This window comes from Poecilia latipinna, unplaced genomic scaffold, assembly GCF_001443285.1.
Source record: "Poecilia latipinna isolate Pla-1442-1.1 unplaced genomic scaffold, P_latipinna-1.0 Scaffold1134, whole genome shotgun sequence".
Taxonomy (NCBI): Eukaryota; Metazoa; Chordata; class Actinopteri; order Cyprinodontiformes; family Poeciliidae; genus Poecilia; species Poecilia latipinna.
The window spans coordinates 81,810-96,124 of NW_015113750.1; the positions used below are offsets into that span (position 1 = coordinate 81,810).

Below are 14,315 nucleotides of genomic sequence, written 5' to 3' on the forward strand. Positions count from 1 at the left end.
AAAACATTTATTTTTTTAAAAATTTAAAGGCCCCCCCCTTTTTTGTGAAAAAAAAAAAAAAAAAAAAAAAAAAAAACAATGACAAAAATGACAGAAATAGTAATGACCATAAAGTTAAAATGTGCTTTTTATTGGCACCGAACTGAAGGCTCAGTGTGAGCTGCATTCTAATTCCAATCACACTCTGTCAATAAATCATTAAACAGTATAAATAGTTCTATACTGAACTGATATTCTTCAGAATAAGTTTGTTTACAAATTATTCTGGTTGTAATGATGTGAAAAAACACTTTTTTTCTTCTACATCAGGAGTCTTAGAATTAGGTAAGCATAGGCTGAATTATTCTGCCTTCTTTAATTAACTGTTTGTGGGAAAGTTTTACTCTTTTTTGTGAAAATAAAAATGTGGATCCAAAATTGATGCTAAAGTCGTTCATTCCTTTCTCGTAAACACAATTTTGTACATCATCTTCTCTCATAAGGTGAGTGTGTGGTTAGACCCCTTAAAATGAAAGAGGTGAAATGAAGCATAGTACATGTGTGTTTTAACACAAGAACTCTCCCAATTGCACTAAATGAATTTGAATGTCCCAGAATGGAGAGGTGGCTTCAGTGTTGCATTCCTTTGTCTTGAACACAGTGTAACAATAGTCCTAAACCAGGCTTTATAAAGACGGAATACCAAAGAGGCTTACTGCCTTAGTTTCATGAAACATTTAGGCAAAAGTTCCAAAGGCTAAGGATGATAAAAGAAGGTAAGCCTGAAAATGGGCTCTGGGATCCGGAGCCCTTATTGTACAGAAGTCACATCAAATTAATACTGAGGGCCATTTGCAGCCTTTCTTCTCTTGAGCTTTTCAGAACGGATTAAGCTATGAAAACTCAGAAATTACTAAAGCACCTATTAGGCATTATGCTCACCCTTTCTTCTTTTTCTCTTTGAAAGTCATTGAACGTGCTTCACATCACTCGCACCACTATTCATGCCGTTTCTATACTTTAAAGAGACCCCGTCTAAGAAATATGTCCTGCAAGATGCATCGTTTTATCAGCGTTGCAAGAAACCGCTTTCCAAGCACGGAAACCACCGGGTAAACATCTTATACTTTTAAAAGACTGAAATGCCTCATTGTTTTATCTTAGAGTGGCAATACGCTGACACACAAGTGAAAGTCCTTCATTACCAGAGTTGTATTCCTCACTCAATACCTCTTCAAAGAAACGCAGGGGGCACATAAATTGTAATTACAATTCTTAACAGGATTCGAGAGCGCCAAAACGATAGCACTTGCAAACCAGGTCGTGTGGAGTTAAATGGCTGTCAGATGCTGAAAGTGGAGCAGCATGTGGACAAACTCACAAAGGCTTCACGGGTTCTTTTCTTGGACCCTCCTACCAACTTTCCTTCCAACAGCAGGATTAAAGCTCAAATATATATGCATGTTTACACACACTCAAGCCTCGATGGTAGTTTCCCTGTTACACAAGTGTTCATTTTAGTGGTCAAGAATAAAAACAGTGCTCACTGTTGAGTGTTCTGACTGAACAAACTAAGAAACAGAGACACATACATTTTCATATTGTGATTAAAAACATAAAGACTATTCTAAAATGTTTTAACCAAAATACATTAAAAAAAATGTATGAGACAACACCAATGCAGCTTAAAGGAAACACAAAGGAGTCAGGAGGGCAAAGATCAGGTAGTTGCTACCACCTGAGAAGCCAATGTCCAGTTATCCAACGCCCCGGCCTTGAGATTTACAGGAAGCCATCATCTGTCTTCCCCAAACATTTTCAAACACCACAACGTGGCACAAGACCCTTCAATACATATCGAAGTGCACAGCCCTTCCATCTGGACCTCTAGGACATTCAACCATGTCATTTTCCCCAGTCTCACTCTGAAAGAAACCAATATAGAGCATGAAGTCCCTATGCATGACCCTTATTAAACTTCTAATTGGATTGAAAGCTAAGGGGGAGGGGGGGGCACATTATTCATTCAGTCAAGATTTTCTTTTACATCCCTCCCAATAGTTTGCCTCCTCAACAATAACATTCAAAATCATGTCAGTGAATACCAAAAAAAAAAAAAAAAACTGCAACCAGATTTTTCAAAGATGGGAGTGTGGACAAACCCTTTTTTACCTTTTCATTTAAGGAAAAGGGACTATTTGATTTTCACAGGGTGCCTGTGACAGGCTGAAACAAAGCCTGGCGCTAACCATTGTAAAGCCTTTCACTGCTGTAATGGTTTTAAAACGGCTACAAGCAGGGACCTTTTCAGCAGTGACCAGGCTTCCCACTTCTCCTCATCTGATCCAGAGCAAACTGTGCTTTAGGCGGGAGCTCTAGTTTCTGAGGACAAGCGAATGAAGCACCAAGTTCAGACCAAAGTCTGAAAGCATTAGTCCTCAGAAGTTCCCAACACATTTACACTGATTATAGAGAGTAAATACTTCCATAACACCAACATTCATCAAGTTAATTATAAAAAACAGCATAATGATGATAATTACAATAATATCTCATTAAAAAAAGGAGTAAGAGGCAGGGGAGAATTAATAGCAGACAGGTGTACAACACACCGCAATTACTGAACCTGAAATTAGTTCATTGCCTCAAGGCAAACAGAAAGGAAAGGGAAGGGTTTGTGTGGGGGTTTTTTGTTGTGGGGTGGGGGGGGGGGGGCTGGTTTCAGGGCTGTGAGCAGGACTGATAGAGAGAGGCTCACTGACAAAAAAGGAATTGAAATGAGCAAACAAAAATGTCTTAAATGTGTAAATTAGAGAGAAAAAATAAGAGGGAAAAGCTGCTTTTCCCTGCAGACTGGTGCCTTAGATGAGAAGGGAGCAGCGAAACGTGATCAAGGGGAGCCGTGGAGCGGTGCGGCAGACGTCAAGATGAGCACTCAGCCAGCGAGTGGCAGCTTCTCCTTTTCCAGTCAATCATTCATTACAGAGCCAAGTACTGTGGAGGAGTGCCTCCTCTTTTTGACCTATCATATTACTGCCTCTGTAAACTCCTAATCCTCCCTTCGTTAGATGGTGTCAACAGCCGACATGCTCTCACCCTGCTGCCGAACTCCCCGCTCAGACACATCCAAAGCCCTGCCAAGACCACAGAACTGACACTAATAAAATCATTTGAAATTTAACAAGGTAGAACGGCACAACTTCATCCCTTTCTGCGCTACTTTCATCCACCTTTTTGGCATATTTTTCTTAATCATTAAGAAAATATTCCGGAAGCTCCCTTCATAATAACTTAACAACTTCTCTCTTTTTTTTTTTTTTTTTTTCCCCCACAGCGCCAGTTTCAGGCCCAGTTCACTGAGAACCACCAGGAAAGTCATGACATTCACTCTTGAATGTTTCATCGGCTGGCCTGGGAGGCCTGTTTTATATGCCTTCAGGCTGTTCATGAGCAGGAGAAAGCCTGGAGGCAGGAACCTGCGCATCAGCACTTCCCTGCCCATCATGACTCTTTCATGGGGACCCAGTCTCCTGAAATTCTCCAATAGAGCCCAGTGAAATGACAACTATAATGAGTCCAACAGATGAAAGCCCAGCAGGACAAAGCAACATTCAGATCCGTCTCCACACAAACACTTCGGAGCAACAGTCTGAGGCTCCCAGTGTGAGCGTTTTATTTAGGTAAACAAAAACACTGGACTTAGAGTGATGGAGCCAAAGGAAGCATCTGTATTTTGGCAGAACTTCAAAAACGTAGATGTGGACATGCTGAAAATGTCAACAGAAAACAATTGAATAAAAAATATTTGATATACTGGCTTTCCTGGTGAATTGTGAGACTTGGGTTTTGGTTATTCATGATTTCATACCTTTGCAGATTTAGTCAACTTGTTTCTAGGTTGTTGTTTTTTTTAATGTATGAAATTGAGCAGCAGTCTGACATGATACATTTAAGAAAGCAATTCATGCCCGCCAGGGGAGATTTTATACCCAACAATTTAAAGTAATTTTCTATAATCTATTCAAGGTCTGCTGTGAAAAAATTTCACTATGTGACTCTAATAACTAATATCTAGCAGCAGTAGCTTAATACAGTTTGATCTGTTGCAATAATCTGTAATATTTCATAGAAGTTAACAAGCCAAATGAAATCAGAACCAAAATAAATGTCAAATAGGGTGAGACAAATTAGAGGCACAAATTGGAGAAAGTGCTAATTTATCTTGACCTTTGACATTACTTATTCAGAATCAAAAACTGTCAAGTTTGTCCACACAAGCAGGAAAGTTTGCTTCGATTTCGCTTTGCTCTCAGTAAAGATGTTTAAAATATAAGCATATAATTTGTTCGTCGTAAGAAAAGGTTTGGTTAAATCACCGTTGATAGATTCTATTAAAAGTTTATTGAAGTTACTTTGGTTTAATTAGGATTCCTAATCAATCATATTGTACGGGAGTTGAAACAAGAAGGGACAAATGTCAACCCAGTGGTTAGAAATTGGGAAATAATTGGGAAATTGGCAAAGGGGTGAACTGACACAGAGCATGAAACATTATTTTTATTTTTAAATGATTTACACTGAACAACCAATAACCACAACTCTACATGCATTTATTAAGCTGGAACAATAAATGAATGGATGTATAAAGAAAACAGCAGAAAAAATATAAATTCATAAATAGATATTAAAAATGTTTTGCTTTGTGTTTTTTTAAACAGGGTCAGAATATTAACTTACTGATACCAGAGGGTTGATAGGCAATATGAAATGGCAGCTTTAATTTAAACTGGTTTAAAATATGAGATTGTCTCAAAAATCTACTGAACTTAACTGAAAGCTATGGGATATGTTTATAAACTTCCCATCTGAATGACTTACAGCTGCTTTTGTGATCTGAGCTGATCCTAAAACATCTGACCCTAATGGGAACATTTATGTAAATTTATGTGATATAGTTTGTCACACTTACCACATAACACGGTTTGAAGAATGATAATTACCATATATATATATATATATATATATATATATATATATATATATATATATTTTTTTTTTTTTTTTTTTTAAATGAGCAATTGGCACCAAACCCCGCGTGTCCCACTTTTTAGGTGAGAATGATGGAAATAAGGTGGGCTGGATATGATTGTGACACATTCTCTGTCTGCACTCCACAATGTGTGGCTCTGCTAGTAACGGGCTAATATTCAGCACAGCTCACCACAAGCAGAACTAATGAAAGTAGACAAAATGTCTCTGCTGCCATCTTTGTCTAGCATCCGCTCAGGGTGAGCCTTCCTCTTTCCCTCCTCTCCTTTACACCTCCCCTCTCTCCCCCTCCGCTTTTGAAGGGAGGGTGACAGCAGCATAAAATGGTGGCGAGCAAATGTGGCTTCCATGTGACAGCAGTGGTGGGGGAGACAGGCCAGACTGTGGCCAGCGCAATCAGCTGTGTATGGCTGTTGCTTTGAACAAGTTGGATGGTCGCCATAGGAAGACCAGGGCGAAGCTTATGAGACGCTAGTGGTTACAAACAAAAGCAGTTCACTATCAAATGGAAAACAAGCTCACCAAGTCCTGCTGAAAACTACATGTTAAATACAGTAAGCATGGACTTTATGGAGGAGTACTGCTGTCTGACTTCTTTGTTGTTACGTTAACATGGTAAGTTATGTTTTCCTAAAAAACAAGAAGGTAATTCATACTAATCAGGACAATCTTGGCGAGAGCTCGTAATTTAGCACTTTAAAAATGACCATAGCAAGATCGTTTATAACAAAAAGGTTGGCACTTGACTAACCTTTAAAGTTCCCAATGCTGGCGAAAAGGGGCGACTCCCTTCATCCAGCAATTAAGAGTTAAGCCATTCAGGGTGTTATTAGTTAACCCCAACCTCAGACGATGATGGAGCAGGGGCGTAAATCACAGAGTGAAACAAGACAGACTCCAGCGATTCATTAATGGAAATGATCTGTCAATATGCTGGAGTCAATTCACACGTGTCAGCTGGGCTCAGCTCACAATGGCCCAGCCAACTTATGAACTCCCCGCACCACTCCAGCGAGTCCATAAAACAACTGGCAACGCCGTTGGGAAGCACCCCGAGACACCACCCCGTTGCAAAGACCACCAGATGACACAGATGGGGCAAAACCAAACAAAGACGAGACTCCCTTTGTACAGAGAGGGTCCCCTTTCAAAAGCCATTCATGCAACAAATTGGGGAAAGCTGGCCATGAAGCACTCCGGGTTTGCTCTTTTATTAGCATGAACCTTACGTCACAGTAAGTGAAATCAGATTTATGGCCTTTGTTGCAAAGCAGTTTAATGAAAAAAAAAAAAAAAAAAAAGAAGTTAATAACAGTTTGGTTCTGTTACCCAAAATATGATTGCTTTCTAGAGGCGCCTGTATACATTTCTAAAAACGTATATATATATATATATATATATATATATATATATATATATATCATCAAAAAATTCCTCTAAAAGGTTTAAAAAGAGATAAAATATCTGGTTCACTTTTTTTTGTGTGTATGTGTTGAACTGGCATTTACAGACGCAGTGATTTCTTACAAACCTGAACACCATTGAGATACCTTACAGGCATTGTTGACGGGACTGTGGCTTTAAACAGCATCAAGCTGTTTTATTTTTAAAGTCATCTCTCCAGTTGTGGAGGGCTGCTTCCATGTAGGTCAATAAAAAATGTGCACACAAGCTTTTGCTTGTTAAGCCCCTTGCATTTTCTTTGCTCCTCCAGTCTCAGCTGCACTCTCACACTGCTGCAGCAATCTGCATAGAGAGACATTTGTCATCATTAGCCCTGCACTGACAGTTGGCACCCCGCACCTCAGATCTCCAGGACTGGCAATTATGAACCCTTCATCCCTTATTTAGGCAACATCACCTATTTTGTTGAAGATTTTCCCCAAAAAACCATTTTGTTACTGACTACGCAAATGTTAACAATAAACTCCAAATACTTTCATTTACTTTGTCGCCTTAATAAACTCCCAATGTTAGATCAAATCAGATGCAGGTAAGAAACGTGTTCGATCGACCTGAGAATTGAAATTATTCATCAGGAATAAGTGCTGCAGAGAGGTCTGAATATGAGCATCAAGGGGTCAGTGGGCAGATGATTACAGCGCCCACTTTTACGTGGTAGACATTTTGAAATTAAGATTAATCACTTTGCAATTGTTTGATTGCTTTCAGCGATGAGAACTGTGAAAACCTTGAAAAAGAACGCAACCTGTAACATTAAATATTGCAAAAAGGAAAGTAAATAAATAGAATAATTCTCACAAAACCAACAAGATCATTTTAAACCTAAAAACAAGAAACATTACAAAAAAATGTAGAGCTAAATGTTGTGCTAACAGAAAAGCTGAAAGGCAGCAAACTTAACCTCAATGGGATTTTTCCAACCTGTGCAGAAAAAGCTGCTTTAAATGTCAAGTTCTTCTTTTTGTTTTCTTTTTAAGTGATGGTTCCAAATATTTTCTGGATTGTTACATTGACAAACAATACAAAATTGTACTCATACTAAATTCATGCAAATGCATGCATGTAATCTATCACCAGGCTGACAAGCGTACCATATTGCAGAGAGGAGGGGTGAAGGGTCGAAATGAAAATTAGACAATCAATTAAGTTTTAAACGTATTTAATAAAACGGTTCTTTTGTTCATTTCTTTAATAAAAAATAAAATTATAACATTTATTTATTTTGCAGAAGTGCACACACAAGTTTCAGAAGAGTGCCCTATTGAGGTGAATCCCAGAGGATCTGAGAGAACTTTCAGTTAAGTGGCGTCAGGAAACTGGCTCCCCTGACTTACACAAATGAGTTTGCAAATACAAAACAGCAGAGAAGGAAATAAATGAATGGGCAAAATCTGAAGGGGGTCCCCCATTGAGGCTCCAGGCTCAAAAATTAGCTGGCCTCCTACAGAGGTACCATATTGCATGGAATAATAAAGCTCTATTAATAAAATTCTCTCTGACAATCTCATAAACACAATTACAGACAATTGTGTCAAAGGCAGAAATCCCATGAGCATATTATTTTTCACGGTTTCAGTCTCCGAAGTGTCACATCTCTAAATTGCCTACTTTTTAAGTTTGATTTATACAGAAATATATTTTAGATTTTTTTTTTATCCATTTGGACTAATCTTCACATTAACTTCGTAGCTCTGGTGGATGGTCTTAAGTGGCTTGAAAGAACCACAGCAGTTTAATGGAAAATCATGGGATGGACATTATTTGTTCTTCTGTAATAGGATTATTAAAATTACTAAAGATCATCTGTAATGGATATTTTTAAGATTGCTGAGGAGATGACTTAATCCAGAGAATTAGTTAAAATATCTTACAGCAGAGCCTTACTGACATCGCTGTTGGATAGTGTTGTTACAGAGGAAACAAATTAATGATGTCCTCCAAATATTCATTTTGATACAATTTTGTCTAATTAATATAGATAAATCCCAAGAGGCAGCGAGTCATATTGGTTAATTTCACCAGTTAATATATACCCTTTAGCAATGATCTTATTGGATATTACTTCTCAGCAGTAGAAAATACAATATTAAAAGTCCAAGCAGTCATCATCAGAACGTATTTGAGTCAAACCAATAGAACTGTTCCACGTCCACGCTCATAGTCCAACTCGAAGAAAACAGAAGAACAGAGAGAAAGGCTGAACAAGTGCAGAGGAATGCTCCAAAAACAAAGAGGCCTTCAAAAGAGTGTCACATGGCCAGGAAGTAGAAGTCATTGTATTGATTTACACAATCGTGCGTGCATTTTGCTGGTTCAGAAACAGAAGTGCACTAATATCACATAAATGGGATTCCATTTATCAAACCAGAGAGCCCCCAAACGCCTGGTAGGACGGGACGCAGAGCAACCAAGACTGCAGCGTTGCAATGGTATAAGTAAGAAGACATGAATGTCCAGGCCCAGACTTGACAACTCGAGTCATGGGACTGTGGAGCAGGTTGAGTTGCAGTGGGAACCATGCAGCCACATGGTTCAGATTAAGAGGTGATAATCTCAATGAAACCCCCCCATACCACACTTCTATCACGCATAGGGATGGTCAAAGGCAGAGGTATAAATTCAAGAGGTGCAACTTGACTCTGAGGTATCTGACTTAGAGCATGATAGTCTGGGAAGTGAGACCAGTCTGGTTTCAATAAAAGCCAAGTACCTGCTGAGCTACAGACAGAGGAAAAGACTATTAAAGCCAGAGAGGGGAACTGGATTTTAGCTACCTCTCACTGCACGGAAACTTTCCCTCTGTATCCTAAATAAATGTTGCCCATATATGTCAGTAGGAGTCGAAATGTATGACTGTGAAATTTAATTTGTCCTAAATGTGATACAGTTGAAGAAATAAAATGCATTATCACGTTACAAAGAAAAAAAAAAAAAAAAAGCTATAACCTCTGGCATATTACACAATTAGATTTCATACCGCAAATCTGTAATTTCTGCCCGGTAACAGTGTAAAATTACAACTGCACTTGCCAAACAGCTACCAGCAATGTGCTCATGACAGGCTGTGATGATAATGGGAGTCACCTATCTATCAAGGTCCTTCCTCACACACCACGCCTCTCCTCAGCCGCATCCGTGTGGTGAGAGCAGAGGCTGAGCAGCAGCGGATTGCCCTCATAATGTCTGCTTGTGTGCAGCTCTGACGAGGGCAGAGATGGGTGTAAATGCCTTTGTGTTCCTTATCTGATCTATGCAGCAGCATCATCTTTTTGAAGTCCTCTTCAAAGCATGAACAGTACACTGTGAGATGGTGTGTCAGTGCACTGATGAGAGCCATGGAAGGCATCTCTTCAATTTAGTGTAAGTGGAGATGCATGGCGTCCTCATGGCGAATCACTGGGTACTTATTAAAATATTCAGCCATGCAACTGTTAAATGCTAGAATTACTGCTAAACTTGCTTCATTGTTTCGAAACTGTCTAATAATAAATGAGGCAGTATATATATATATATATATATATATATATATATATATATATATATATATATATATATTGCAATGAAATTTTCACAATAAAATAAAGATTTCAAATAGTTTGCTGATAAATTATTTTAAATTGTTTTTTTCTCATTCTACTAAAATCAGATCATTTTAACAAAAATATTTAAATTGCAAATTTCCTTTTAGCAAATAAAATTGTAACTGTGCAAAATACAGTTGCATGTTAATACAGAAACACTGCTTCTCGTTGAACAACACAAAAAAGAAATCAGTCTCATGAATACGCTCTTTTAAACAAAACGTAAGTGTTTTAAAAACATTTTTTTTAAAAAAAAGCGAAATAAATAAATAAATAAATAAATAAATAAATAAATAAATAAATAAATAAATAAATACATACATACATACATCACCAAAGATAGTTAGAAATTTAGCGGCTCATAGCCCAAGTTATAAAATCCCGTTCATCCCGAGGGTGTTCGATAAATTACTAAATCATGAATTAGAAATAAATATAAACTACAAAAACACTTTTACCTTTAGTGCTTAAAACATTTAAGAGGGAATAAACCTTATAGTGAATACTTAATTTTTTAAAAACGTATTTTTAAGGCCACATACTTTAGAATAATCTCCCTTATTATATTTAGTTACAAATCCTTCAGTGGAATAATGTAAATTCGTACACGGCTGGAAAGTTGTTTTGTTTTTTTTGTTTGTTTTTTTTTTAATTGCATTAATAATTTTGTTAGCGGTATTAAACAACCTAAGCACATCCACTGTTCGTTATTTTTTAATACAGAGGTTTGAAAAAAAAACGGATTAATGTCGAACTAGTACAATAAATGAATAATATAATATTAATATCGATAAATCCAAACGTGTAGGTGTTCCGCCGTCCCTCGCTTTAAAATCAGTAACTGTACTGTTTGTTCATTCGTATATAGGCTAACAGTCGGGGATGAATTTGTTTCCCATAAACTGCTGTGACGCTTTGGAAAGCGATTGGACATCCTGATCTCAACTCCTCCCTCATAATAAAGAGTGTGCGTGTGTGTGTCTCCTTGTTGTAAAACACAGCAACGCCAGCCATCTGCGTCGAGAGGGCACACTGCACTCAGCGCAATTACGCGGACTCCAAACTGGCACAGCGGTCAGAGCAAAAAGAGACATTTTCCCGCTATTGACCGAAGTGCACATGGACTTTAAATCACGTCATTCGGATCATTTTGAGAACTTGTTTTGAGCACTTCAATGCAGTTTACGGCACAACAGCTGTGACTGTTATGATTAAAACGCATGTGCTCTGAGCACATCGCCATTTAATAAACTGACTTTTTTTTTTCTTTTTAGATTGCTTTCCTTCTTCTCTAAAATTGGCTCCCGTACAAACAGCCGCGTTGGATCCCTCGGCTTACTGCGAGACTCCGGTGTATAACCCGGATCTCTGCCCTAATATGATAGCCGCCCAGGCAAAGTTAGTGTATCACCTCAACAAATACTACAACGAGAAATGTCAATCTCGGAAGGCGGCCATCTCCAAGACCATCCGCGAGGTCTGCAAGGTGGTGTCGGATGTGCTGAAGGAGGTGGAGGTGCAGGAGCCGCGCTTCATCAGCTCCCTCAGCGAGATGGATAACCGCTTCGAGGGACTGGAGGTCATCTCTCCCACCGAGTTTGAGGTCGTCCTCTATCTGAATCAGATGGGAGTATTCAACTTCGTAGATGACGGCTCTCTGCCGGGCTGCGCCGTCCTCAAGCTCAGCGACGGCCGCAAGAGAAGCATGTCTCTGTGGGTCGAGTTCATCACCGCCTCCGGCTACCTCTCTGCGCGCAAGATCCGGTCGAGATTTCAGACGCTGGTGGCCCAGGCTGTGGATAAATGCAGCTATAGAGATGTTGTGAAAATGGTCGCTGACACGAGCGAGGTAAAGCTGCGCATAAGAGACAGATACGTTGTGCAAATAACGCCTGCTTTCAAGTGCACTGGCATCTGGCCGCGAAGCGCTGCGCACTGGCCTCTGCCGCACATACCCTGGCCGGGACCCAACCGAGTTGCAGAAGTCAAGGCGGAGGGTTTCAATCTGTTATCCAAAGAATGCTACTCGCTGAACGGCAAGCAGAGCTCGGCAGAGAGCGACGCCTGGGTGTTGCAGTTCGCCGAGGCCGAGAACCGGCTCCTCCTGGGCGGGTGCAGGAAGAAATGCTTGTCGGTCCTCAAGGCGTTGCGAGACCGTCACCTGGAGCTGCCGGGACAGCCTCTGAACAACTACCACATGAAAACTTTGGTTTCCTACGAGTGTGAGAAACATCCCCGGGAGTCGGACTGGGACGAAAACTGCCTGGGCGACCGCCTGAACGGGATACTATTGCAGCTTATTTCGTGTTTGCAGTGCAGGAGGTGCCCGCATTATTTTCTGCCTAATTTAGACCTGTTTCAAGGAAAACCGCACTCAGCTCTAGAGAACGCAGCCAAACAGACTTGGCGACTGGCAAGAGAAATACTGACCAACCCCAAAAGCTTGGAGAAACTCTGAGGTAACACAAAAGAAAAAAAATAAATAAATATATATATATGTTGATTTACTTCCTTTTAAAAATGTGTCAGAGGTCTAAAGAGCTCATAAAAGGACAGAGAAAATTTGCCAAACAGTTGTTGTGAAATGTGACTGTCCTCTGTTAAAATATTTTTGGCCTAGCTTTTTTCACTACGGTCTTTCTTTTCTAACAGTATCAATTGTAATTATTCCTGTTCATCTTTGGAGGTGTTATTACACTTTTCAGAAGTGTAATAACACTTTTGTTAATCCGGAAGGCCACAGGAGATTTTTTATTATTATTATTATTATAATAATTCCTTTTCCGTACCACACGGCTGATAAAATCCAACATTTTCCCAAATGCTTTAGAATACAACCCCATAGCAAACTATGAATAAATAAATAAATAAATAAACACACACATCTGTACATTTTATTATACTGTAAATACATTCATAGATTGTGAATCAAGTGATCTGAGATTGTGAATGTTGTTCTGTGACAAGTAAATAGGATCCACCTGTTTAAATCTGAACTTTTTCTTTATCTGCTAGAAACGTTTTTAATTTATTCTTGCATCAGTGGTAGTCTGACTCACCTGTTTCAATGGACATTTTCTATTATTATTTTTAAAGAGTTTACATTTTGATGGTAAGCGTGCGACATTTGTTACATCTAAAACATTCCATCGCGTTACTTGAATGATTATTTAAAAGTACTCGAGTTGTTTTTCCTTCATCATCCTTATAGGCCAACGTGATTTAAAAAAAAAGAAAAAAGAAAATGATAGCCTATATATGGTATATATATATAAATATATATATATTACAGTTTAATTCGAAAAAAAATGCACTTGAAATACACTGGATTATAACATCTGTGATCTGTTTTATTATTATTATTATTTCTGTCTTTGATCTAATTTAAAGAGATAATAAAACGAGCTGTTTCATATACTTGTGTCCCCCACTTTTTTAAAAAAAATACCAACTGAACGGTAGCCTAGAAGGCCTGATGCAAAGGCATAATGCAGAGCGATTCATATTTAAACATTTATTAAAAATAAATATGAATAGTATGGAAAAAAATTACAATACATAAAAAAATTAATATCTGTAAACCCGTGTATGTTTTCTTTAAAATGCAAACCCCTTTAAATAATAAACCATAGCTGGCTTAAAATATGCGCTTGAGAAGTTATCTGAGGAGTAACCTAGTAATTATAAAAATTAAAAGCGCACGCAAACCAAAAAAGTACAAATAACAATAATAATAATAATAATAATAATAACACACACACACACAAACTCGGATTTCTCTCTGCAAAACAAAATATCGTCAAAACGGCGAATAAATAATCGAGTGCAGCAGGATTTTTGTTTCCTTTACAGGAAGAACAACAGAAAGCATTCCGTCCGCTCCATGCAGGTTACTTACCTCCGGGTCGACCCGTTTGAAGGCAGGGTCATCCTCGTCCACCTCAAAGTAGATCTCAGAGGTGGTGATGGACAGAGTTCCGCGGGCGACCAGGACAGGGGCGACAAGCTGGGCCGAGCTGCTCAGGACCACCGGACCTGGGGAGGGTGAAATAGGACGGACACATGGGGACATTACCGGGATGATGTTTCTATTTAGATTATGAAGGAGCCTTATTTCCACAAGACGGCGGATTCAGTCCCGTTATCGACCTGTAGATCATCTTTAATAATTGTGATGGCGCTTTTTGTTAGCATTCTGATTGGATTTATATTTATAAAATAAAAGTTTAAATAAAAATGAAA

At 38.7% G+C, this 14,315-nt stretch overlaps 2 protein-coding genes across 6 annotated transcripts in view; one reads left to right on the top strand and one right to left on the bottom strand.

The window, feature by feature from the left end:
- LOC106959928 (neurobeachin-like) overlaps positions 1–14,315 on the bottom strand; it is a 149,834-nt gene that overhangs the window by 61,303 nt on the left and 74,216 nt on the right. For all 5 annotated transcript variants that reach the window (XM_015052795.1, XM_015052793.1, XM_015052794.1 and 2 more), the window contains one exon: positions 13,972–14,108. In XM_015052795.1, the coding sequence (XP_014908281.1) occupies positions 13,972–14,108 (137 nt within the window). The remainder of the gene's footprint in view (positions 1–13,971; positions 14,109–14,315) is intronic.
- mab21l1 (mab-21-like 1) lies at positions 11,058–13,313 on the top strand. Its single transcript, XM_015052806.1, has one exon. The coding sequence runs from the start codon at positions 11,452–11,454 to the stop codon at positions 12,529–12,531; it is 1,080 nt and encodes a 359-aa protein (XP_014908292.1). The 5' UTR covers positions 11,058–11,451; the 3' UTR covers positions 12,532–13,313.